At 45.0% G+C, this 24057-nt stretch overlaps 1 protein-coding gene across 2 annotated transcripts; it reads right to left on the minus strand.

Moving 5' to 3' along the window:
• Positions 1-1875: 1875 nt before the first annotated feature.
• NCR3LG1 (natural killer cell cytotoxicity receptor 3 ligand 1) lies at positions 1876-23841 on the minus strand. 2 transcript variants are annotated; one of them, XM_023230970.2, is made up of 5 exons: positions 23528-23841; positions 17960-18310; positions 8369-8707; positions 6762-6859; positions 1876-2336 (listed from the first exon to the last, which is right to left on the minus strand). In XM_023230970.2, the coding sequence occupies exons 1-5, from the start codon at positions 23595-23597 to the stop codon at positions 2283-2285; spliced, it is 912 nt and encodes a 303-aa protein (XP_023086738.2). In that variant the 5' UTR covers positions 23598-23841; the 3' UTR covers positions 1876-2282. The 2 variants fall into 2 exon arrangements, with proteins under 2 accessions (XP_023086738.2, XP_023086740.2); XM_023230972.2 differs by lacking the exon at positions 1876-2336 and adding an exon at positions 2997-5028.
• Positions 23842-24057: the final 216 nt, after the last annotated feature.

The following is a 24057-nucleotide window of genomic DNA, read 5'->3' on the forward strand; positions in this document are numbered from 1 at the left end:
CATAGACTGGGTGGCTTATAAACAATAGACATTTATTACTCACAGTCTGGAACCTGGGAAGTCCAAGATCAAGGTGCCCGTGGATTCAGTGTCTGCTGAAGACCTGCTTCTTAAATGGCTGTATTTCCCCTGTAACCTTACATGGTGGAAGGTGTGAGGGAGCTCTCTGGGGCCTTGTTACACAAGGGCACCAATCCCATTCACGAGGGCTCCACCCTCATCACCTAATCACCTCCCAAAGGTCCCACTTCCAAATACCATCACCTTGGGCATTAGGATTTAACATGTGCATTTTAGGGGGACACAGACATTTAGCCTATAGCAGGAGGTAATTTGCCAAGATCTCACAGCTAGTAGGAGGCAGGTCCAAGATTTCAGTGAAAGTCTGTCTAATGCCACAGCCCTGCTCTTCCCTCCCCCTCTTTCCCACAGCACACAATCCCAGTGATCCAAGCTCCAGCTTTTAGTAGGGCTGCACCTTGTGTCACATTCACCACAGGGAGAAAGCTGTCTCCAGACCAAGGGCAAGAGGGAAGGTGGAACTCAGCAAGCCCCTGGGCCTACCTGAGATCCCAGATTGGAAACTGGCAGCAGGCTTGGCTGTTCTGTGACAGCCTAGATTATGTCCAAAACACCTATGGAGTCAGAACAATCTCACTGGCACTTTTTCTGGCCCACGTGCATGGTGAGCCCTCTATCTTCCTCCTCCTTACAGGAACACTGGGGTCTTTGCCTTCCAGGCTCTTCTCCCAGCCAGTCAATTGGGCACATCTGCTACCCATCTGTCCCCAACTCCTATCAATGGTGTAAGGTGTGTCCTGGGCCTCAGTCCTGAGCTTCAGAAGGAAGGCAAGCCAGGCCACCCTCTTCCTGTGTGCTAGTCTAGAAAAACTAGGCCACTCGCACACTAGAACCTGCCCAGGCCTAAGACCTGTGGATTTGGCATCTCCAGCCAATGTCACCATGAGACCCACCCAAGCCCCACTAATGTGCACCTCTGGCCCTTCTGCTGGAGAGGACTCACGCAGCTTCTCCAGGGCCCATACTCTCTCCACGGGCAGGAGGCTCTGTCCATCTGAGCTCCTTCCCCACATCTTTTTCTAGGGAGAACTTTCCCTGGGAGCTTGTATTCACAGGAGGAGAGCCACCCTGACACTCCACAGGTCTCTGGGCTCCCCAGGGCCTCTGAGGTCTCCCCAGGCCCAGATATCAGACACTCTGTGTTGTACCAAGTGTCCAGATAACTTTAGAAAGAAGATGAATTCCGTTCATCAAAGTCATGTTGACCTCAGGTCCAAAGAACAACAGATTGATTCCAGCTTGAAAGAAGCTGGGGAAAGGAAAAACAGTAGGGTTAGTCAGAGCTGGGCCAGAAGTGCCTTTTGTTGTGCTGGATTCTGGGTTATTGGCAGCCCCCCTGCCAGATCTACCCACCTAGGGCACTGACTCTTTATGGGAGGGGAAGCAGGTGCTACCCACACCCTATTCTAGTTCCACTCTGGGCAGGTCCAACTCTGGAGTGATGTGAAGAGCAGGCTGCCTGGACTGGCCAACCTGGGTCCAGGAGTGTGACCTTCTCCCTTTCCCCTGACCTCAGTTCCTGGCAGGCACCAAGGCCAATGAGTGGAACGAGTAATACAAAGTGCCTGTGCAACTCCACAGCTTATTACCTTCAGTGGGGGAAGAAACAATGTTTGGGTATGCAGCACAGGTTGGCACTACCTAGAAGCTGTCTATAGCTTATAGGATCCAGTTAACCCTTTTGTTAGTCACACAGCTCCCCTTCATGAAATACTGTTCCCTGCAGCACAAATATGTCCCCATCTCCTCCTCCCCAGATCATCAGCCCCCAACTGAAGCAAACCACACTTTGGGTAGTCTTTCCTCTGTTTACTCTTGACTTCATTTGACCAATTCCAATTTTTTTCATAATGCCATTATTATTGGGGGAAGGGGAGTAACTTCAAGGTAATCCAGAGAGAAGCAAATGCAACACAGTTCTGACTGCGATGCAGATTCCTTTTTGTTAAATGCTGACTGTCTCCTTGGTTTCCCATTCACCTGGGAAGTAGAAGACTAAAAATCATTCCATAGTTCCATCCAAGGAGGGCAGCTCCAACAGTGTGCTCTTGAGCAGGCTGTCTGGGTCATCAGGAAAAGTCATTCCAGTTACTCACGCATTCTCTGAGAAACCTTGTCATCTCCGCCATCTGTCTCTGTGTAGGAACTGCCAAAGTCCTTCAGTTCCCCATCTCAAATAAGCGGTGAATGGGTTACTTCCCTTATTCGAATCCTTCAGTCCCTCCTTGTGTCAGTTTGGATCTTCCAGGAAGCAGCTTTCAAGACGAAGTCAGAAGTACAAGTGAGTAATTAGGGGTGGTTCCATGAAAGATAAAGGAGAGAGACTGTAGCGGGGAAAGCCTCAGACCACAGTGCAGGCTGACTGTGAAGGGAGAGGCAGGGGGAATGAGGGAGGACTAAGATGAGCCTCAGGCTACAGTATAGTAAGTCCTCATTTAATGGAGTTGATAGGATCTAGGAAACTATGACTTCAAATAAAATAACGTGGAACAAAACCAATTTTCCCATAAGCTAATTGCTATAAGAAAGAATGAAGTTCACAGCATATTTCTGGTCATAAAACACATCAAACTTCTAAATAAAGACCAAACACTTCAATATTTAACACTGAAATAAATGTTTACATATACATTTAAGAATGATTACTAGGCCAGGCACGGTGGCTCATGCCTGTAATCCTCGCACTTTGGGAGCCCAAGGCAGGAGGATAGCTTGAGCTCAGGAGTTCGAGACCAGCCTGGACAACATTTTGTAGAGAGTTTTATCTCTACAAAAACACCAAAAAAATTAGCCAGGCATGGTGACCTGCGCCTGTAGTCCCAGCTACTCAGGAAACTGAGGTGGGAGTATTGCTTGAGCCCAGAAGGTAGAGGTTGCAGTAGGCCAAGATTGTGCCACTGCACTCCGGCCTGGGTGACAGAGTGTGAGACTTTGTCTTGAAAAAAAAAAATTACTAAAAACAAATAATTATTCACCCAATGATTCCAATTTAGAGTTGTGGGTGGCCAGAGCCTATGCCAGTGGCTCAGAGCACTAAGTGGGCATCAACCCTGGAGAGGATGGCATCCGGCTGTAAGGCATGCTCACACCCACACCCTCACTCAGACTGGCACCATTTAGACACCCCAATTTACTGAAAGTGCTCATCTCTGGGATCTGAGAGGAAACCAGAGTACCTGATGAAAACCCCACACAGACAGTGGCTCAGGTTGGGAATTGATTTTTTTTCCATCAATGTGATAACAAAATGACATCAAACAAAATGATGTTATTCTAGCACCTAATATACAACTCTGAGAAAATCGTGGCCACCTCAGATCCCCGAGATAAGCAGCTGGAGATCTTGGGATGTAGTTCAGTATTCCAGCATCAGCTCCCAACACAGAGCTCCTGCCTTGCTCAGTCAATGGCAGGAGCAGTCTGAGGAGAGCAGGGCACCAGCTGGAATACTGAAGCAGATCCCTGAGATCTGCAGCTGGAGCCCGTCAGCTGACTGCACTCCTCACACAGGCTCTCTCTTGAAGGGGGCCTCAGAGGCACATCTCTGTGGCTACCGCACTCCTTTTGGTCAAAGCTCAGGTTTCTGAGGAGTTGTAGCACTTAGCTTATGCTGTGTTAACAAAGCCAGTATAAAACAGTGGCTTTAAAAAACATTTTAAATATTAATGTATTAATAAAAATTAATATTTAAAATGTTTTACATATTAAAAGTATTTTCCAAGTATTTGAGAGTTGGCTCTGCCAGCTCTGCTGATCTCAGATTTGCTCACATGGAGTCAGGTGGCTGTCATCTAATCTAGCCTGGCCTCCACTGGAGCAACAAGGATGTGGGAGCCAGCATCTCTCACCCTCCAGCAGGCTAGTCTGGACCTGTCCTTCTCTCAGCACCATTAGAAGCACACAAGGAAGCAAATGAAGACACACAAGGCCTCTTGGGGCTTACACTGGGAACTGGCACACCTTCACTGCTGTCTCCTTATGTTGGCTGAAAGACATCACATGGTTGGAGGCACTGCAAAGTTACACAGCAATGGACATGAATGCAGGGAAGGGTGAAGGACTGGAGTCATCTTTTCAAACAACTACAGAATCCAGCTGATCATAAAGGATTTGTTTTCTTTTTCCATAAGCATCATTGTTGATGTTGGGGTTATCAGCAATAAACTGATAGTTTTACAGTCTCACCAATGCACCACAGTGTAACAGTCTCTCATTGCCCAAGGTATCACCTGAAGTTCTTTTGTCTCACAACCAAGAAAATTAAGGAGCATGGAGCCCAAAGGTGAGGTTGGAGCAAAAGTTTAAAAAGTGAAAAAAGAAAGCTCCCCACTGCCAAGAGGGGGCCCAAAAGAGTGTTGCCATTTCACATTTGAATGCAGAGGCTTTTGTAAGAAATTGATGAGTGCTGGGCATCTCATTTGCATAAAGCATGAATTTATGGTAGTTCTACCCTGTTCTCCCAGTGTGCATGCAGGCCCTTAGCTTGAGTTACTCCATGTGGCTTTGTTCCCCTTACTGCGCATGTCTCAGGGGAAGGAATTTTCCATTGTGGGCATCTCTGGGCAAGTCTCCTGGGTAGTCTTTCTTACCTAGGCAGTTGTGGACATGTCTAAGACAAGCCTCCCTGTACAAATTCTCTTATCTGTGCCTGCAGTTTGATTTTTCAAGCTGTTCTTTTGTTTGGAAGAATTTTACCGAGGACCCACCCTAACTGCCTGCCTGACTGGTTTCTTCCTTCCTCCTCTCTCATTCCTGCTTCAGGAGTGGAGACCCCAACTGCTGTTGGGGAAAGTGGACGATGACCACTCCTGGCTGCTTCCTGCTGGAAGGGGCGTCGTTGGGGTTACAGCAGTTAGGGCTCCTCCTGAGATTAGTCTAAGCGTCCCCAGAAGAATGGCGTGTCTATGCATGGTTCCATCTGCAGCACCATTTGGAGTTTAACAGTCTCTAAGTGAGTGGAAACAATTTGAGTTACAGTATTGAATATACAAAGTCCAAACATTAATGCAAAACACACGAGCAAAAGGGGGCCTAATAAAGGAGCTAACCAGTTCCACAAAGAAGATTGGAATCCATTCAGGAAAGATTGTAGCCAACTAAGACTAGAGCCCGCACTCTCTCTTAATCTGTCAACGTTCTAATTTGATCTTTAAGCACCTGTACATTCTCTTCCACTTGACTAGAGGTGTTGATCTAGAAGTGACATGCTTCTTTTTAAAACTGCACAGGTACCCCCTACTTTGGCCATAAGGATATCTATTTTGCATAACTACTGAGGCTAAAGAGTTTATGGATTGTTGTTGTGCTTCTATGGCTTCTACTGTTGGCTTCTGCCCTCATTGCATCATAACAGAAATATTAAGTACTGATCTTTCAAGGACAGGAATACCAGCAAACCAGAAGAGGTCTCTGGCTATAGAATCCCCTATCCCTGGTTTTTCTAAGATAAGATTGTCATGTGCAGGTCCTACCCAATCTTCTCTTTCAGTTAAGTCTCCATATGAGGGCATGGAAATGATAGACCTTTGTTCAGCTCATCTGAGATAGCACACTCGCTAGAAAAGAGGCTAGGTTAGGGACGTCCCCAAATCATGCTGCCATATCAGTGGAATTTAAACATAATAGGTCAGGAACCACTGCCATGATAGTGCAGGTTCCCTTCCAGTGCCTAGGGAGGATTAAGTGTAGCCAGGAGCCACAAAAGAAATAAAGCCTGAAGGGCCAGTGCTAAGTTGTAGCTTGTGAGAGACACAGGCAGATCTTTCTCATATCTTAGAAGCTTCCCCCTCTTGCATATAATAGGAGCATCTTTGGGATAGGGATATCCATACTCAGGACAGTCACTCACGATGCCATTTGGAATATCACAAGAAACATTTGAAAATCACTTTTTATCCAGTTTTCTCATTGGCTTAGATCCAACAGGAATAAGTCCTGTGAATCTAAATGGCCAACTTTAGATAAAGAGCCATTTTTCTTAATTGATTATTCCACTTCTCCTAAAGTATTTATAATGAGATGTACTAGCTGTTGTGCAGATTTTGCCTTGATAGGCCCATAAATAACTGAGGGCCCTTTTATTATCTAAAACTATTTTAACCAACACCTTTTCACAGGTCTCTTGGGCCTCTAAAGCTTGAGCTGTTTTATTTACTATTTGGGCCATAGTCAGGGATAAAAATGTTTAGAAACATGTTTTAGTTTAGAAATACCTAGTGCGGGTTAGAAATTCTTAGTCAAACTAGTGAAATGTGATGGTAAGTTATTGATCAGATAAAGTATGAGGAATTCCCCTCTCTGAGCCATAGTTTCTAAATGTGTGAGAAAAACAAGCAACCCACACATAGTTCAGGGCCTGGTCTGAACACTCAAGTCTGGTTCATTCACAGAGATATAATACTTGCTTAGTATGGAGAAACAGAGGGAGGCTTTACAACACATCACCCCAGAGTCACAAACCACCATACAAAGGTCAGACGGCATGTGACAGCTAGGTCCTCTGTGAAAGGAAACTGGATTGGAACACAGCCAACATTCCCAACACCTGATGGTGAAGAGGGACTGACAAAGTCCTCTCCAGCAGGCCTGTCCCTTGAGTCTCGTAAGGTTGGCAGCAGCCGCCCTAAAAGCTTTTTACTAGCCCAAGACACAGGGCTGAACTTTGCTTTGGAGCCCCTTACCTTTTTCCAAAGAATCGAAACAATTAATAAAATCAATCCAACAGCAATTAATAGAATAAGCCACCAACGAGTGGGAAAGATATCTGTCTTCTCAGGTTCTGCAGAGAGAGAAGGAAAACATTAACAGGAAACCTACAGGCAAGGGCCAGAGAAACCACACAACTGCTGCTGGAATCTGTGTGGTTGTGTCATCCCCCTTGTCAGAGATTTAACCACCAGCCCTCTACCACATGTCTCAGCGTCTCCATTCCTATCACATATACCTCCACACACCGAACAGTGTATGTAGCGCTTGCCAAAAATATGGAAGATGAACACCACATACCACATAAGTGTGCCACCCTCATCTTCAAACCTTCTGTAATAGGACACCATCTTCTACTCCTATGTGCATACGACACAGACAACACCTCATACCATACATGCAAGGCATATTTCCATTTCATACTCCCAGTGGACACACATACCCTCCCTGCAGCCCTGCACCACCCATACGCACTCCTAATCCTTACTTCCAAGAATAATTCCTCTCTCCCCAGGACCATCCTGGGCCCCATCTGGCATAGCCTGACCACATTCAGTGCCCCCAGTCACTCCCTGCCTTCTTTACTCCTCTCAGACCCAGGGAGATGCATTTTACCAGCAGAGTTATCCCTACCCAAGACCAGAGCTATGACCAGGGCATATGAGCTCAAAAAGTCCCACCCCACCAGCAGAAGTAGGTCTGCCGTGAACTGTTTTAAGGATCCAGTGTGCCTGGGGAAGGCACTGAGCATTTACAGAACCACTCTACTGTAGCCTCCCCATCTTGGGACACAGCCCATAAAACAAGACTACTGGCCGGGCGCGGTGGCTCATGCCTGTAATCCCAGCACTTTGGGAGGCCGAGGCAGGCAGACTACCTGAGGTCAGGAGTTCGAGACAAGCCTGACCAACATGGAGAAACCCCGTCTCTACTAAAAATACAAAATCAGCTGTGTGTGGTGGTGCGTGCCTGTAGACCCAGCTACTCAGGAGGCTGAGGCAGGAGAATCGCTTGAACATGGGAGGCAGAGGTTGTGGTGAGCTGAGATCATGCCATTGCACTCCAGCCTGGGCAACAAAAGCAAAACTCCATCTCAAAAAAAAAAAAAAAGACAAGACTACTGATTCAGCCTCTACCAGCCTACCAGCCAACAGTTTACAGTGAACCTAGAGCCTGACTAGAAGGGCTGCCGGCAGGACTGGTCCCTGGCCCCTGAGAGCCCCTTATCCTCAGGGAACATGGGAGGATACTGTCCCCATTCCCCTAGCAGCTGGCAGGTTCCCTATTTCAAGCCATATGGACCATCCAAAACCCTGAAGCTGCCATGAGCTGACAAGTCGCCCTGCTCCACCTGATGACTATGGTCAGCACTCTAGACCATCTTCTGCCCAGGTGTAGGGACCTAGGCTGGACTGCTGACTCTGGGGCTGAGCTAGGCCAGACCCCAGCTTGGTCCTTCCAGTCCCAGCTTTCTCTTCTTCCCCTTCAGTCCCCAGCTAAGACCCCGGGCTGTGTGGGAATAAGTCTTATGTTATAGTCCCTCAAGGCAAGGAAGAGAAGAAATGTCTAAAAAGACCCTTACCAGAAAGACTCTGCCGAGGAGCAGTCAGGGTAAAGTTGATCCTCAAGGAAGTATGCAAGGACTCATGCCATATCACACATTGGTAGACAGTCCCAGGGTCTTCCTGAGAGGAGTTCAGCTTCAAGCAGCTAGTGATGTTAAATGTACCATCCATATTCTTGATGGTGGGACCAGTGATGATGTCCTCAGAAATCACTACGTGATGGGGAGACTTCTGGGTCCACTTCTCCCACGTTATATTAATATCCTTTGGGTAGAACTCACTTAACTCACACATATATTTGCCTTCATTCTCTTTCACCACCGCTTGATCCTGAAACAATCTGCTGGCTGGGGAAGCTGCCAGGGAAACAAAAGTCATACAGAGTTGGGCCCAGCAGCCTTTTATCCCTGCCACACCTTAAGCTAACTGGCTTCTACCATACCTTCACACCTGTGCATCACTGCCCCTGTAGCCAGATAAGACAAAAAACACAGGATGCCTACTCTTTTTAAAAGATGGGGACTCTGAGGCATAGATAATGCTGTAACCATGTCCAGCAATGAGCTGGAGATTTACAATATCAGACTGGGCACTCCTTAAGGGTAGGGAGGGATTAGTTTATTATCAGCCTGACATCTGACCCATGGCAAGCCTTCAGGACACGTGAGTGACTGAATGCAAGTCAGCTTGGGCTAAATATTCTGGGTATGTTGGTGCCAGTGCCAACTGGGTGTTGTGACCCCAACTCTCACAGCAATTTTGTAAAGCAGAGTTTTCTTAAGCTATGTTGTGCCACAGACACCTTTCATAATCTGAGGAAAGCCTTGGAACACTGTTGTGGTAGAGACTGCTAATTGCTCTTCAATTTCCATTCTATGCATTTTTAGCTGGCCGTGACATATCCAGATTAAAGCTGTATCACCCAACCTCCACTGCAGGTATGTTTGGCCATGCAAACTCAGGGTCTAGTAGGTCTGGATTTAAGCAAAAGTGGCAAAAGCAACTTCTAGGAAGTATCCTTAAATTAAAAGGATGTCTTAAAAGACTGTCTCTTTCTCTCTGTCTGTCTCCTTCATATTTTCGGCAGGATGTTTGGAATACTATGTGATGACTGGAGATGGATAGGCCATTTCCAAACACAAGGTGGATGATACATACTGAAGATGGCAGAGTGACAAGATAAAAGGATCGTGGGTCCCAGATGATCACAGAGCTAGCTGCCATATCTGCCCTTGGCTGGCTACATCAGTTCCGAAAGAAAAATAAACTGCCATTTCCAAAACCACTATTGACTTCCAGTTTTCCCTGTCACATGAGAGGTCATCGCTCCCACCCTATAATAAGAACAAAAGCTGAACAAATTGAAAATCAACCACTTTTCTCAGATTCTTCGGAGAATTGAAGTGACAGGGCAAACTGCGACTCAGAAAACTGGAGAAAGAAGGAGATTAAGAAAATTACAGTTAAGACAAAATTGCCTCATGCAGAAGCTGCTGGAGTCATAAACTGGTAGAAGTACTTAAGCAGTAACTCCGACAAACTAGTAAAGGATGAGTGTGGACTAGCTTGAGAATGAAAACCTCCTCAGGTTCTGGTCTTAGGGATGCTACCATACTTTCATGCGTTTTCATCCTTAGGACCCAGTCTTGAGGATGCTACCACACTGTCATGAGTTTTACTTCCAGGAACCCTAACAGATTCTCACAGTAAAGAGCCAAGAAAAATCTCCTCTTCTTTCTGGGGGATGGAAAGAAGTAATCATTTTAAAATACACCCAGATTATTCCCTCCATCTCAAGGGAAGATGTCAGAGCCTTATCTGACCTGGGAGAAGAAAATTAGCCAACTCCAGCTGTCTATAGCCTTTCTGTATCACTTAAGAAGAGAGAAAAAGAAAAGGCTAAGAAACACTTCTGAAGGTCACAGTCCAGAGGCTCAGGCCACTAAAAGAATAAGATTTAATTATAAAAGTATAAACAGATTCTCCTCCAACACTTTACTACCACATCAACAGGGATCCAGTATAATAACGGAAAATTACAAGTGAGAGAGCTAAAAGGCACAGACCCTATTTAAGGAGTTCATAAGGAAACTCAAAGACAATAGGAAAGGAGAGAAAAAAGCACTAGAGAAACTGAAATCTCTGGCACCTACAGCTATTAATAAGCATTAAACGCAAGCAGCTCCTAGCCAAATTAACATAAAACTTCATAATAAAAGCCTATTACCTGATACATAATATCTCTCTTTCAACTGAAAAATTATAAGACATGCTAAAAAGTACATAAAAACAAAGTAAACATCAGACCCAGACTCAGGTATGACACAGATTTTAGAATTATCATACAGGGACTTTTAAAAAACTATAATTAAAATGTTAACAGCACTAACAGAAAGAGCAGATAACATGCACAAACAGATGGGTAATATAAGCAGAGTGATGGAGATGCTAAGACCAAAAGTGAATGCTAGAACTCAAAATATCATTAAAGAAATGAAGAATGCCTTGAGTGGGTTCATCAGTAGACTTGAAACTGACAAGGAGGCTGGGCGTGGTGGCTCACACTTATAATCTCAGCACTTTGGGAGGCTGAGGTGGGTGGATCACCTGAGGTCAGGGGTTTGAGACCAGCCTGACCAACATGGAGAAACCACATTTCTAATAAAAATACAAAATTAGTCAGGCATGGTGGCACATGCCTGTAATCCCAGCTACTTGGGAGGCTGAGGCAGGAGAATCACTTGAAACTGGGAGGTGGAGGTTGCAGTGAGCCGAGATCGCGCCACTGCACTCCAGATTGGGCAACAAGAGCAAAACTCCGTCTCAAAAAAAAAAAAGAAAGAAAGAAAGAAACTGACAAGGAAAGAATCAGTGAGCTTGAAGATGATAATAGAAACTTCCCAAACTCAGAACGGTGTGGTGGCTCATGCCTATAATCCCAGCACTTTGGGAGGTCAAAGTGGGCAGTTGGCGACCACCCTGGCCAACATGGGAAAACCCCGTCTCTACTTAAGAAACAAAAATTAGCCAGGCATGGTTGTGCACACTTGTAGTCCCAGCTACTCAGGAGTCTGAGGCACAAGAATCGCTTGAACCTGGGAAGCAGAGGTTGCAGTGAGCTGAGATCCTGCCATTGCACTCCAGCCTGGGAGATAGAGTGAGACCCTGTCACAAACAAAAATTTTAAAAAAAGAAACTTCCCAAACTGAAATACAAGGAGAAAAAAGAATTTTAAAAAAACAGAATATCCAAGAACTGTGGGATACTACAAAAGGTGTAACAGATATATAATGGGAATACAAGAAGAAGAAAAGAGAAAGGAGCAGAAGAAATACTTTGAAGAAATAATGGCTGAGAATTTTCCAAAATTAATGACAGACACCAAACTACAGACCCAGGAAGCTCAGAGAATACCAGGCAGGATAAATATCCAAATATGCCTATCCACGTCTAGCCATATCATATTTCAACTTTAGAAAGACAAAGATGGCCAAGCATGGCAGCTCACTCTCATAATCCCAGCACTTTCAGAGGCCAAGACAGGTGGATCACTTGAGCTCAGGATTTTGAGGCCAGCCTGGGCAACACGGCGAAATGCCATCTCTACAAAAAATACAAAAATTAGCCCTGCTTGGTGGCACCCATGTGTGCCCCCAGCTACTTGGGAGGCTGAGGTGGGAGGATCACTTGAGCTTGAGCCCAGTAGGTCAAGGCTGTAATGAGCCGTGATCACACCACTGCACTCCAACCTTTGAAACAGAGTGGGACCCCATCTTGAAAGATGAAAGAAAAGAAAAGAAAAGGGAAAAGAAAGGAAAGAGAGAGAGAGAGAAAGGAATGGAGGAAGGGAGGGAGAGAGGCTCGGAGGGAGGGAGGGAGGGAGGAAGGAAGGAAGGAAGGAAGGAAGGAAGGAAGGAAGGAAGGAAGGAAGAAATTAATTGAGTCAATAACTAACAAAAAAAAAAAAAAAAAAGAAGAAGAAGAAGAAGAAAATCACCTTCAAAAAAGGAAAGCACCAGGTTCAGATGGTTTCACAGGTTAATCCTACTAAACATTTAAGGAATAAAGAATGCCAGTTTTTTACAATTTCTTCCAGAAAGTAGAAGTAGACAGAGGGAACACATTCTACCTTATTCTGCTAGCCCAATATTACCCTACTGCCAAAACCACACAAAGACAATACCAGAAAAGATAACTACAGATCAATATCACTCATTAAAATACATACAAAATCCTCACGAAAATATTAGCAAATCTAATTCAACAATACAAAAAAAATTATATACCATAACCAAAAGAGGTGTATTACACATATGCAAGGCTGGCTTATCATTCAAAAATCAGTTAATGTAAGTCATCACATCAACAGGCTAAAGATAAAATTATATGATCATACCAATAATGCAGAAAAAGTATTTGACAAAACCCAACAGTGACTCATATGAAAAACTCTTAGCGAACTAGGAATAAAAGGGAAATTTCCTCAACTTGCTAAAGAATATCTACCAAAAAATAGCTAATATCACACTTCATGGTTAGAAAGTAAAAATCAGAAATGGGCAAGATGTTCCTTCTAACCACTCCTATGCAACATTGTAATGGAAGTCTAAGCTAGAATAACAGGACAAGAAAAGGAAATAAAAGATATAAAGTTAGAATGGAAGAAATGAGGCTGGGTGTAGTGGCTCACACAACGTAATCCCAGCACTTTGGGAGGCCAAGGCGGAGGGATGACTTGAGCTTAGGAGTTTGAAATCAGTCTAGGCAACATAGTGAGACCTCATCTCTATTAAAATAAAATAAAATAAAAAAATAAAAAAAATAAAATAAAATAAAATAAAAATAATGGAAGAAATAAAACTGTATTTTTCATAGACAGCATGATTTATGTAGAAAAATCTCAAGACTTGGCCAAAAAAAATAAACCCCTGGAATGAATAAGTGATTAAAGCAAGTTGCAGGATACAAAGTTAACAGGCAAAAATCAATTACTTGACAGGAATGAACAATTGAGCAACTGGAATTTGAAATTAAAAATATAATACCACTGGCCAGGTGTGGTGGCTCACACCGGTAATCCCAGCCCTTTGGGAGGCCGAAGCTGGTGGATCATTTGAGGTCACGAGTTTGAGACCAGCCGGGCCAACTTGGTGAAATGCTGTCTCTACTAAAAATACAAAAATTAGCCAGGCATGGTGGTACATGCCCATAATCCCTGCTACCTGGGAGGCTGAGGCAGGAGAACTGCTTGAACCCGGGAGGCAGAGGTTGCAGTGAGCTGAGATGGTACCACTGCACTCCAGCCTGGGCAGCACAGCAAGACTCTGCCTCAAAAAAAAAAAAAAAAAAATGTCAATTTTTCCCAACTTGATCTCTAGATTCAATGCAATCCCAATCAAAATCCCAGAAAGCTATTTTGCACATATCAATAGATTATCAACTTTATATCGAAAGAAAAAATCCAGAGAGCCAACACTATACTGAAGAAAGGCAACAAAAATGAAGGACTAACACTACCTGACTTCCAGACTTACTACTAAAATACAGTAATCAAGACAGTGTGGTATGGGGGAAAGAAGAGAGAGATCAATGAAACTGAATAGGGCAGGGCGTGGTGGCTCACGCCTATAATCCCAACACTTTGGGAGACTGAGGCGGGTGAGATCACTTGAGCTCAGAAGTTCCAGACCAGCCTGGGCTACACGGCAAAACTCTAGCTCTACAAAAATACACAAATTTGCTGGGAGTGGTGGCACGAGCCTGTAGTACAAGCTACTCGGAAGGCTGAGATGGTAGGATTGCGTGGGCCCAGGAGGCAGAGGCTGCAGTGAGCCAAGATTGTGCCACTGCACTCCAGCCTGTATTAAAAGAAAAAAAAAAAGAAACTGAATAGAAAGCCAGAAATGGATCCATACAAATATATTCAACTGATCTTTGACAAAGAAGCAAAGGCAATTCAATGGAGAAAGGACAGTCTTTTCAACAAACGATACTGGAACAATTAGGTGTCCATATGCAAAATAAAAATAAAAATGCATATAGAATATAGACACAAACCTTACACTTTCTACAAAAATTAAAGTAAACTGCCTCATAGACCTAAACATCAATGGTAAAACTATAAACCTTCTAGACGATAACATAGGAGAAAATCTGGGTAGCCTTGGGTTTGGTGATGAGCTTTAGGATACAATGTTAAGAGCACGATCCATGAAAGAAAAATGTAGTAAGTTTGACTTTTTAAAGTTAAGAACTTCTGCTCTACAAAAGACATTGTTAAGACAATGAAGAGACAAGACACAGACTGTGAGAAAATATTTGTGAGACATCTATCTGATAAAGGCTTGTATCCAGAATGTACAAGGGACTCTTAAAACATAACAATTTAAAAAATGAGCCCAGTTAAAAAATAGGCAATCTGCACAAACATCTCATCAAAGAAGACATACAATTCCCAGTACTTTGGGAGGCTGAGACAAGTAGATCATTTGAGCCCAGGAGTTCAAGACCAGCCTGGGCAACACGACAAAACCCTATCTCTACAAAAAATACAAAAATTAGCCAGGCATGGAGATGTGCACCTGTAGTCCTAGCTACTTGGGAGGCTGAAACCTAGGAGAATCACCTGAGCCTGGGAAGTGAGCCGTAATCACACCACTGCACTCCAGCCTGGACGACCAATAAACACACACAAAAACAAGACATACGAATGGCAAGTAAGAATATGAAAAGATGTCCAACATTATGTCATTAGGGAACTGCTAATTAAAACAACAAATGAGATACCACTATATACTTATTAGAATGGCTAAAATCTGGGCCGGGTGTGGTGGCTCATGCATGTAATCCCAGTACTTTGGGAAGCTGAGATGGGCAAATCACCTGAGGTTAGGAGTCCAAGACCAGCCTGGCCAACATGGTAAGATTCCGTCTCTACTGAAAATACAAAAATTAGCCAGGCATGGTGGCAGGCACCTGTAAGCCCAGTTACCTGGGAGGCTAAGGCAGGAGAATCACTTAAACCTGGGAGGTGGAGGTTGCAGTGAGCCAAGGTCACACCACTGCACTCCAGTCTGGGCAACAGAGCGAGACTCAGTCTCAAAATAAATCTCCAAAAAAAAAAAAAAAAAAGGAATTGCCAAGAAGCACTGTACTCTAGTAGATAAAGTTGTTTCTTATGGGAGTACAGGTTAATAATTAAACAATTAAATAAACAGAGTATGGTGGGTACAGGTTTCTCACTGTTGGAGTGGGAGTTTACAGATAAGCCAGAATGGATTAAAGTTGGAGACATCAGTAAGAACAAATGTTTTATTTAATATAGGTACAGATGGTTACACACAGAAATATTTATAGATATGTATATATGCAGAGGTTAGTACACATACATATATTTCTTTGCTCTGTTGGCTGAGAGGATCTAGAATCCAATGATACCTCAGTAGCAAAAAGTACACTTAGTGTCTAGGTCTTGGTTTCTAATATCATTTTCCAATAAAAGGAACCAAAGTTTCTTGGAGTATTGGTTGGTTCTAAGACTAGAACCAGGAAATATACAAGAGAGGAAATATACAACATGAGTCTGGAGCATCTTATAGTGCCAAAAAGTAAAAAGTGCTTAAAATCAAACAAAATCCTTGATATGGATTTGCCAAAAATTAAATAAAACAAAAAATAAAATAATAAAATAAAACAACATCTTACAGTGATTGGGGTATGTCAATGTGACACAAGAGCCAAATGAATGAGCTCCCAGTGGCCAAAGCTGGAACAATTTGAGAAAAAATAAAGTAGTACTGCATTATAACACAAAGTATAAAATAAATATCCTTGAGTCCTTATTGATATCAATGATTGAATAAATTCATAAATAGGAGAAAAGAGATAAATCTCCCATGCAGAAGAATTCTTTAAAAAATTATGTAGATACTCCACCCCCAAGGAGGAGAACATAAGTAACCCCCCACCTTAAGTGTGGGCTGCACAGAGTGACTTCCTTTCAAAGAGTACAGTATGAAAATAGGGGGAAGAGTAACTTTTCAGTAGAGAAACCAGACAAACACTACTTCAACTACATGGTCAAGGTCAACATCAACAGTCATAAGTCATGTGATTTGATGTGATGAAAATGGCAGTTTACCTCTGCAATGTTCCTCCAAAAACCCATAACCCCAAGTCCAATTATGAGGAAAACAACAGACAAATCCTAATTGAGTGACATCCTGCAATATACCTGACCAATACCCTCACCAAACTGTTAAGGACATCAAAAATAAGGTCTAAGAAACTGTCAGAGCAAAAAGGAGCCTAAGAACATATAACAATTAAATGCAATGTATTCTGATGGGATCCTAGAGCAGAAAAAGGACATTAGGTAAAAACTAAGGAAATAGGAATAAACTACAGACTTTAATTGTAGTAAAATGTCAATATGGGTTCATTAATTATATCAAGGTACCAAACGAATGCAAGATGTTAATAATAGGGGAAATGGTATGCAGGGTGAGAGTGATATGAGAACTCTCATACTATTTTTGCAATGTTTCTGTAAATCTAAAACTGTTCTAAAAAAAAAAAAAATCTATTAATGTCTTTAAAAGCCACTGTTGGCCAGGCATGGTAGTTCATCCCTGTAATGCCAGCACGTCGAGAGGCCAGGGCAGTAGGATCTCTTGAGGCCGGAAGTTGGAGACCAGCCTGGGCAACACAAGGTCCCATTTTACATTTTTTTACACAAAAGTGTAAAAATTAACCAGGCGTGGTGGCATGCACCCGAGGTCCTAGCTACTCAGGAGGCTGAGGCAGGAGGATCACCTGAGCCCTGGAGTTGAAGTGAGCTATGATTGTGCCATGCCCTCCAGCCTGCGCAACAGAGCGAGACCCTGTCTCCTATGTAGACCCTTTCTATAGATATATAAAGCCTGGAAGAACAGTGGCTATATATACGGCCACCATCAGTTGGCTATATATAGCCACTGTCGCTGTTATTCTTCTGTCAGTTGCAGAGGAAGTGAATCCTAATTAATATGCCTCTCACTCCCAAAATTACTATGGACAAAACATTCAAAGTCTTATGTACAATTATGGAGGTCCATGCTGGACTGAATTACATCCTCCTAAAATTCGTATGTCCTCCCAGAATTCCCAATATCTCTGAATGTGATTGTATTTAGAGATAGGTTCTTTAAAGAGGTAATTCAGTTAAAAATGGGGTTATTAGGGTGGGCTCTGATCCAATATGATTGGTATCCTTATAAGAAGATGAAATTAGGGCACAGATATTGGCACAAAGGAAAGACCATGTGAAGACACAGGGAGAAGATGGCCAGAGGAGAGAGGCTTCAGAAAAAAACCAATCCTGCTGATATCTTCATCTCAGACTTCTGGCCTCCAGAAGTGTGAGAAATAAACATCTGTTGTTTAAAGCCACCCAGTCAAAGGTATTTTGTTATGGCAGCCTTAGCAAACTAATACAGCCACCAAGTTCAGTCATGTATTACCAGACCATTTTATAATACAGGAAAGTGGAGCTCAAAGAGGTGTTTGGGTTTTGTTGTTGTTAACCCCAACACCATGGGAACTATAGGGCACTATACTGAGACACTCACCCACAACTTCAAGTTGAACTGTTCCCTGTGCCTTCAGAGGGGTGACAACCACCTCACATCGGTACTCTCCTGCTTCCTCCAGCTGGACTCCAGGCAGCTGCAGTGAGGCGTCCCCACTCTTCAGCCTCCATAGAGACACAATGGCTCCAGGTCGGAATGCCTCTTGGTGATCTCCAAAAAATTCAAAGACCTTGACTTCTTTGTCTAATGTCAGACTCTTCCGAAACCAGGTGATACCCATAGAAGTGATGTTGAGGGGTTGGGAATAAATGACTTTGCAGGATATGGTAACATTGTCATTCCGGTGTGTGATCTGAATCCCCCTTGCCATCATCTCCACTTTCAGATCACCTGTGGCAATAAGAGAACACAATGTTCAGTTCTCCAATTTATGAACAAGTTTTTGGGATGTGCTATGGACTGAATGCTGGAATCCTCCAAAATTCAAATTGAGGCCTGACTCCCATTGTGATGGTATCTGGAGGCAGGGCCTTTGGGAAGTGATTAGGTCATAAGGGGAGAGTCCTCATGAATGAGATTAGTGCCCTTACAAGAAAAGACATGAGGCAGGGCACAGTGGCTCATGCCTGTAATCCCAGCACTTTGGGAGGCTGAGGCAGGCGGATCGTGAGGTCAGGAGATTGAGACTATCCTGGCTAACATGGTGAATTCCCATCTCTACTAAAAATACAAAAAATTACCCAGGTGTGGTGGCAGGTGCCTGTAATCCCAGCTACTCAGGAGGCTGAGGCAGGAGAATTGCTTGAACCCAGGAGGCAGAGGGTGCAGTGAGCCAAGATCGTGCTACTGCACTCCAGCCTGGGTGACAGAGTGAGATTCTGTCAAGAAAAGAAAAGAAAAGAAAAGAAAAGAGAAGAGAAGAGAAGAGAAGAGAAGAGAAGAGAAGAGAAGAGAAAAGAAAGAAGGGAAGGAAGGGAAGGAAGGGAAGAAAAGAAAGGAAAAGAAAAGAAAAAGACAAGACATGAGGCTGGGCCTGGTGGTTCGCCAGCACTTTGGGAGTCTGAGGCCAGAGGATTGCTTGAGCCCAGGAGTTCTGGACCAGACTAGGCAATATAATGGGACCTTGTCTCTACAAAAAAATAAAAATAAATTAGCCCAGCATGGTGGTTAGCACCTGTAGTCCCAGCTACTTGGGAGGCTGAGGTAGGAGGATCCCTTGTGCTGAGAAGTTCAAGGCTGCAGTCAGTTGTGATAATGCCACTGTACTCTAGCCTGGATGACAGAGAGACTCAAAAATAAATAAATAAATAAATAAATGAAGACAAGACAGAGAGATATGTCTCTCTCCACCATGTAAAGATACAGCAAGAAGGTATCCTTCTATAAACCAGAAATGAGGCTCTCACCAGAAACCAGATCATCCACACCTTCATCTTGGACTTCCCAGCCTCCAGAATCATGAGAAAAAAATTTCTGTTTCAGCCACACAGTATATATCTGTTATGGTAGCCTGGCAAGACTAAGACAGGACATTTTTCCATTTCATTTATTTAGATCTTAAATTTCTTTCAGCAATATTTTACAGTTTCCAGAGTATATACTTTGTTTCTTTTGTTAAATTTACTCATAAGTATTTTACTGTTTTTGATGCTATTGTAAAGAGAATTTTCTCTTTTTTTGATGTTTTCCTATTTATTTATTTAGAGATAGGGTCTTGCTGTGTCACCCAGGCTGGAGTGCAGTGGTGCTATCACTGCTCATTGCAGCCTCCACCTCCTGGGCTCAAGTGAACCTCCTGCCTCAGCCTCCCAAGTAGTTGGGACTACAGGCACACACCACGATGCTCAGCTAATTTTTTGGTTTTTTGTAGAGATGGAGTCTTACTAAGTTGCCCAGGCTGGTCTCCAACTCCTGGGCTCAAGTAATCCTCCCATTGCCTCAAGTGTTGGGATTACAGGTATGAGCCACTGCGACTGGCTAGATGTTTTCTATTTTAGAACAGTAGGTTGCTAGCAAGTTTACGCTTATACCTATTCCAACAAAAAGTGCAAGGACAGTTCAAAATATTACATTTGCTGTTTCAAAGAAGAGTGCAACTCCAAAGAAGTCAGACTCATTACTAACAATGCAGAGCCAGACATCAATATTTAGATAAATGTCAGAAACCAAATTCCCCTTGTTGCCATCAAACATGTCCTTTCATTAGTCACACCCAATATATCTAAATAAAGTTTTCAAAATTAATGTTAACAAAAAATGTATCCAAAAACCTGCCAACTTACTCAAAGATTTGTGCAAGTCCATTTTTAAAAATAATACATTAGGGAAACATGGTGACAAGCTTTATGTTCTATGTATCAAAGTATCAAAGCAAAACCAGACTTGACCTACAAAATGAAGATAGGGTCAACTGTAACCAAAAAACAGTATACTTCCCCCTGGTGGCCAACCAAAGAATGGAGGAGCCAAGGATACGAGAGAAGCAGCCAGGCCACCTAGTTCTATCCTCACTCTTATAAATGAAAAGAGACTATCAAAAAAAAAAAAGAGGCCGGGCGCAGTGGCTCAAGCCTGTAATCCCAGCACTTTGGAAGGCCGAGACGGGTGGATCACAAGGTCAGAAGATCGAGACCATCCTGGCTAACATGGTGAAACCCCGTCTCTACTAAAAAAATACAAAAAACTAGCCGGGCGAGGTGGCGGGCGCCTGTAGTCCCAGCTACTCGGGCGGCTGAGGCAGGAGAATGGCATAAACCCGGGAGGCGGAGCCTGCAGTGAGCTGAGATCCGGCCACTGCACTCCAGCCCGAGCAACCAAGCGAGACTCTGTCTCATAAAAAAAAAAAAAAAAAAAAAAAAAGAATTGGGGGGTCGGAGGGGGAGGGGAAAATATCAAAAACACTAACATGTGCTTAAAAGGAATACAAACCTGAGTGCCAGACTACATAAATTTAAAAGATTTAAATCAACAAATCAAAATTTAGAAGGCAAATTTGGGAAAAGTCATCTATTTTCAGAGTGCCCAAGTGCTCACCCCAGACCTCCATATATTTTCATTTAAAGGTACAGAGTTTAGTACCTTAATAACAGCTTAAGAGCATTCCCCTTTTTCAAGGACTAGAATTTTCTAGTCTTGGAATTTTCTGCAGTCTTGTTTCCAAGGAAAAGCATCTATGCATTTATCTTTTCAAATCAACTAGTGGTATAACCTGCATAGAGAATCTCCCGTTCTAGAGCCCTCCAACCAGGGAGGATTGTTAACTACAGCTTTACAAACTGCTCTTTTGAAGTTCATTTCTGAAATAAAACCTAACGTTCTTTAAAACATTTTCTGGCCGGGCGCGGTGGCTCAAGTCTGTAATCCCAGCACTTTGGGAGGCCAAGACGGGCGGATCACGAGGTCAGGAGATCGAGACCATCCTGGCTAATATGGTGAAACCCCGTCTCTACTAAAAAATACAAAAAACTAGCCGGGCGAGGTGGCGGGCGCCTGTAGACCCAGCTACTCGGGAGGCTGAGGCGGGAGAATGGCGTAAACCCGGGAGGCGGAGCTTGCAGTGAGCTGAGATCCGGCCACTGCACTCCAGCCTGGGCGACAGAGTGAGACTCCGTCTCAAAAAAAAAAAAAAAAAAAAAAGATGAGCTAGAATATCTTAATATCTTGCATTAAAATCTGACGAATTCCTTTGTCTGATTGGATTTTTTTTTTCTTGTACCACTTTAAATTTGCTTCCACACAGAATAGCAGCCCGGGAAATAGATGTTCCATTCTAAGGTGTAGGGATTTCTTGTGGGCGGAAATGATTTGTTAGGCGAAAGCTTCCGATGGTTTTCAATTTCAGTCTCTTCCGGTGCCGAAGTCCAGCACCAACGCCTGGTTCTGGGGTCCCACCGTCATGCAGCGGCCGCCTCGCTCCTCGAAGCCTCGCTTCGGAAGCCCGAACTAGCTTCCTCCCAGGAGCTGCTGCTGCTGCCACTAAAGCGCCGCCGCACAGCCAAACGGCGTTCCTCCCTCTCCGCTTCCCAGAGACCGCGCGGCCCTTCTCCACCACCGCCAGCATCCGCGGGGACGAGGACCCGACGAAAGTGGCTGGGACCGGAGGCTCCTGAGGAGGGGGCGCCAGGCCCGGGACCGGGTGGGCGCGACGGGAGCCCCCAGGCGCCACTTGGAGCTCGAGGAGACCCAGATTGAGAGCGTGGAAGTGCTGCCAGCCACCAGCGCCGAGTTCGGCGCAAATTTGGCTTTCGTTGCCGCCCACACTTCACTCGGAACTGTCTTATTTTCACATTGCTCATTGCAAATGTATAGAAATGCTATTCACTCGTTTTTATTTTCATTTCCCTCTCCCATTGGGCAGCCATTCTAAGGTGTTTAACATACATTTTTGTTCTCTTTAAGGCTGTATCTTCTGTTTCTCAAACTGTGGAAATGGTATTACATTGTATGTCCACTGCTTGGCTCTTTGTCTTCAACATCCGTTCACGCTGCTCGGCAAGCAGCAAGGGCGTGGTGTGAAGCTGCCGCCCAGCGCTCCACGGTGAGGTCCTCACGCGCGGCACGCCTCCACCTGCAGTGACTCGGGGCACCCAGAGCGCGCCTCCCTCCAGCACCTGGCACCCAGGAGTGTATTGTGGCCAGCCTAGTAAGGGTCAAGCAGCATCTTGTTGTTTAATTGCCATTCTTCTAGTTAGAAATGAGTTTAAATATCTCTACATACGCGTTTCAGCCTTTTAGTCTCCTGTTTAAGTTAACGCAGAACACTCCGATACGAGTTCCCAAAAAAGTAAGAGAACTTTTGAAGGTCACCTCAAGATCAAAACACTCCCCTCCCTCTCTCAGTAAAGACCTTACTTAGCAAAGCCAGGAGGACCCACTGATATGCGGGTGAATCATTTTCCTATTTTCCCCATTCCCTGATTTTCTTCTCTGCTCCGACCCCTCGGATGACGCAAGAGAGGCGCGGATTACCGAGGCACCGAGCGCGCGACATCCAAGGAAGCATCGTTTCCGCTCGCACAGGTGCCGACCCTGCACAGGGCAGGCCTTCAATATAAACCTGTTGCATCTGGGACTCCGCATCTCACAAACGAGGGGCGCTTGAAAATAGAGCCTCCAGGCCCGGCGCGGTGGCTCCCGCCTGTAATCCCAGCACTTTTTAAGGCCGACGTGGGTGGATCACGAGGTCAAGGAGATCGAGACCATCTTGGCTAACACGGTGAAACCCTGTCTCTACTAAAACTATAAAAACTTAGCCGGTTATGGTAGCGGGCGCCCGTAGTCCCAGCTACTCGGGAGGCTGAGGCAGGAGAATGGCGTGAACCTGGGAGGCGGAGCTTGCAGTCAGCCGAGGTCGCACCACCATACTCCAGCCTGGGCGAGAGCGACACTCCGTCTCAAAAAAAAAAGAAAGAAAGAAAGAAAAGAAAGAAAAAGAAAAGAAAATAGAGCCCCCAGTCCCCAGGACGTCGCGATCCCCCGGAGGGGCGCTAGGGAGCCGACCGCGAGGACCCTCTGGCGCCAGGCGCCTCCGCCCCAGCCCACCCTAGCCGTACCCACCCCAGCCCACCCCACCCGCCCCCACCCCAGCCCACCCCACCCGCCCCCTACCTGCGGTCATCAGTGCGCACCACAAAAGCAGGAGCGCCTCCCACGCGGAGGAGGCAGCCCTCCACGCCATTGCCACGGCAGCCGCTCTGGAATTTTTTTCGCCGAGTGGGAGCAGGCGGCCCGGTAAAAACCAAGGGCCGAGGGAGCCCTCTGTTGCGTAAAGAGTTGACGGAGACACAGCCGGGATTTCCAGCCGGCGCTTTTGCACATCTCACTTCTTCGGGTCCCTTCGGCAACTGCGAAGTCGCCTGGATTTCCAGGGTTCGCACTGCAGGAAGCCAGGCGCGTGACCAGCCCCGCCCGCGCCGCACTTTCGCGCCAGGGCGCGCACCGGCCGGGGAAGCCTCCCTCGTCCCCGCCCACGGCACGAGGTTGCGCGGTTACAGCCCCGGTGCCTCTCGCGAGCGGCTCTGCAGTCCAGGACTCCGGGCATCCTCTGAGTTCGCTTAGTAAATTGAGGCCGGGATCCAAGTGGCCCGGGGCGCTGCTCTAAGGAGGATGCTGACCACAGTCAGTGATTGCGAGAGCAG

This window comes from Piliocolobus tephrosceles, chromosome 13 (genome assembly GCF_002776525.5).
Source record: "Piliocolobus tephrosceles isolate RC106 chromosome 13, ASM277652v3, whole genome shotgun sequence".
NCBI classification, from domain to species: domain Eukaryota; kingdom Metazoa; phylum Chordata; class Mammalia; order Primates; family Cercopithecidae; genus Piliocolobus; species Piliocolobus tephrosceles.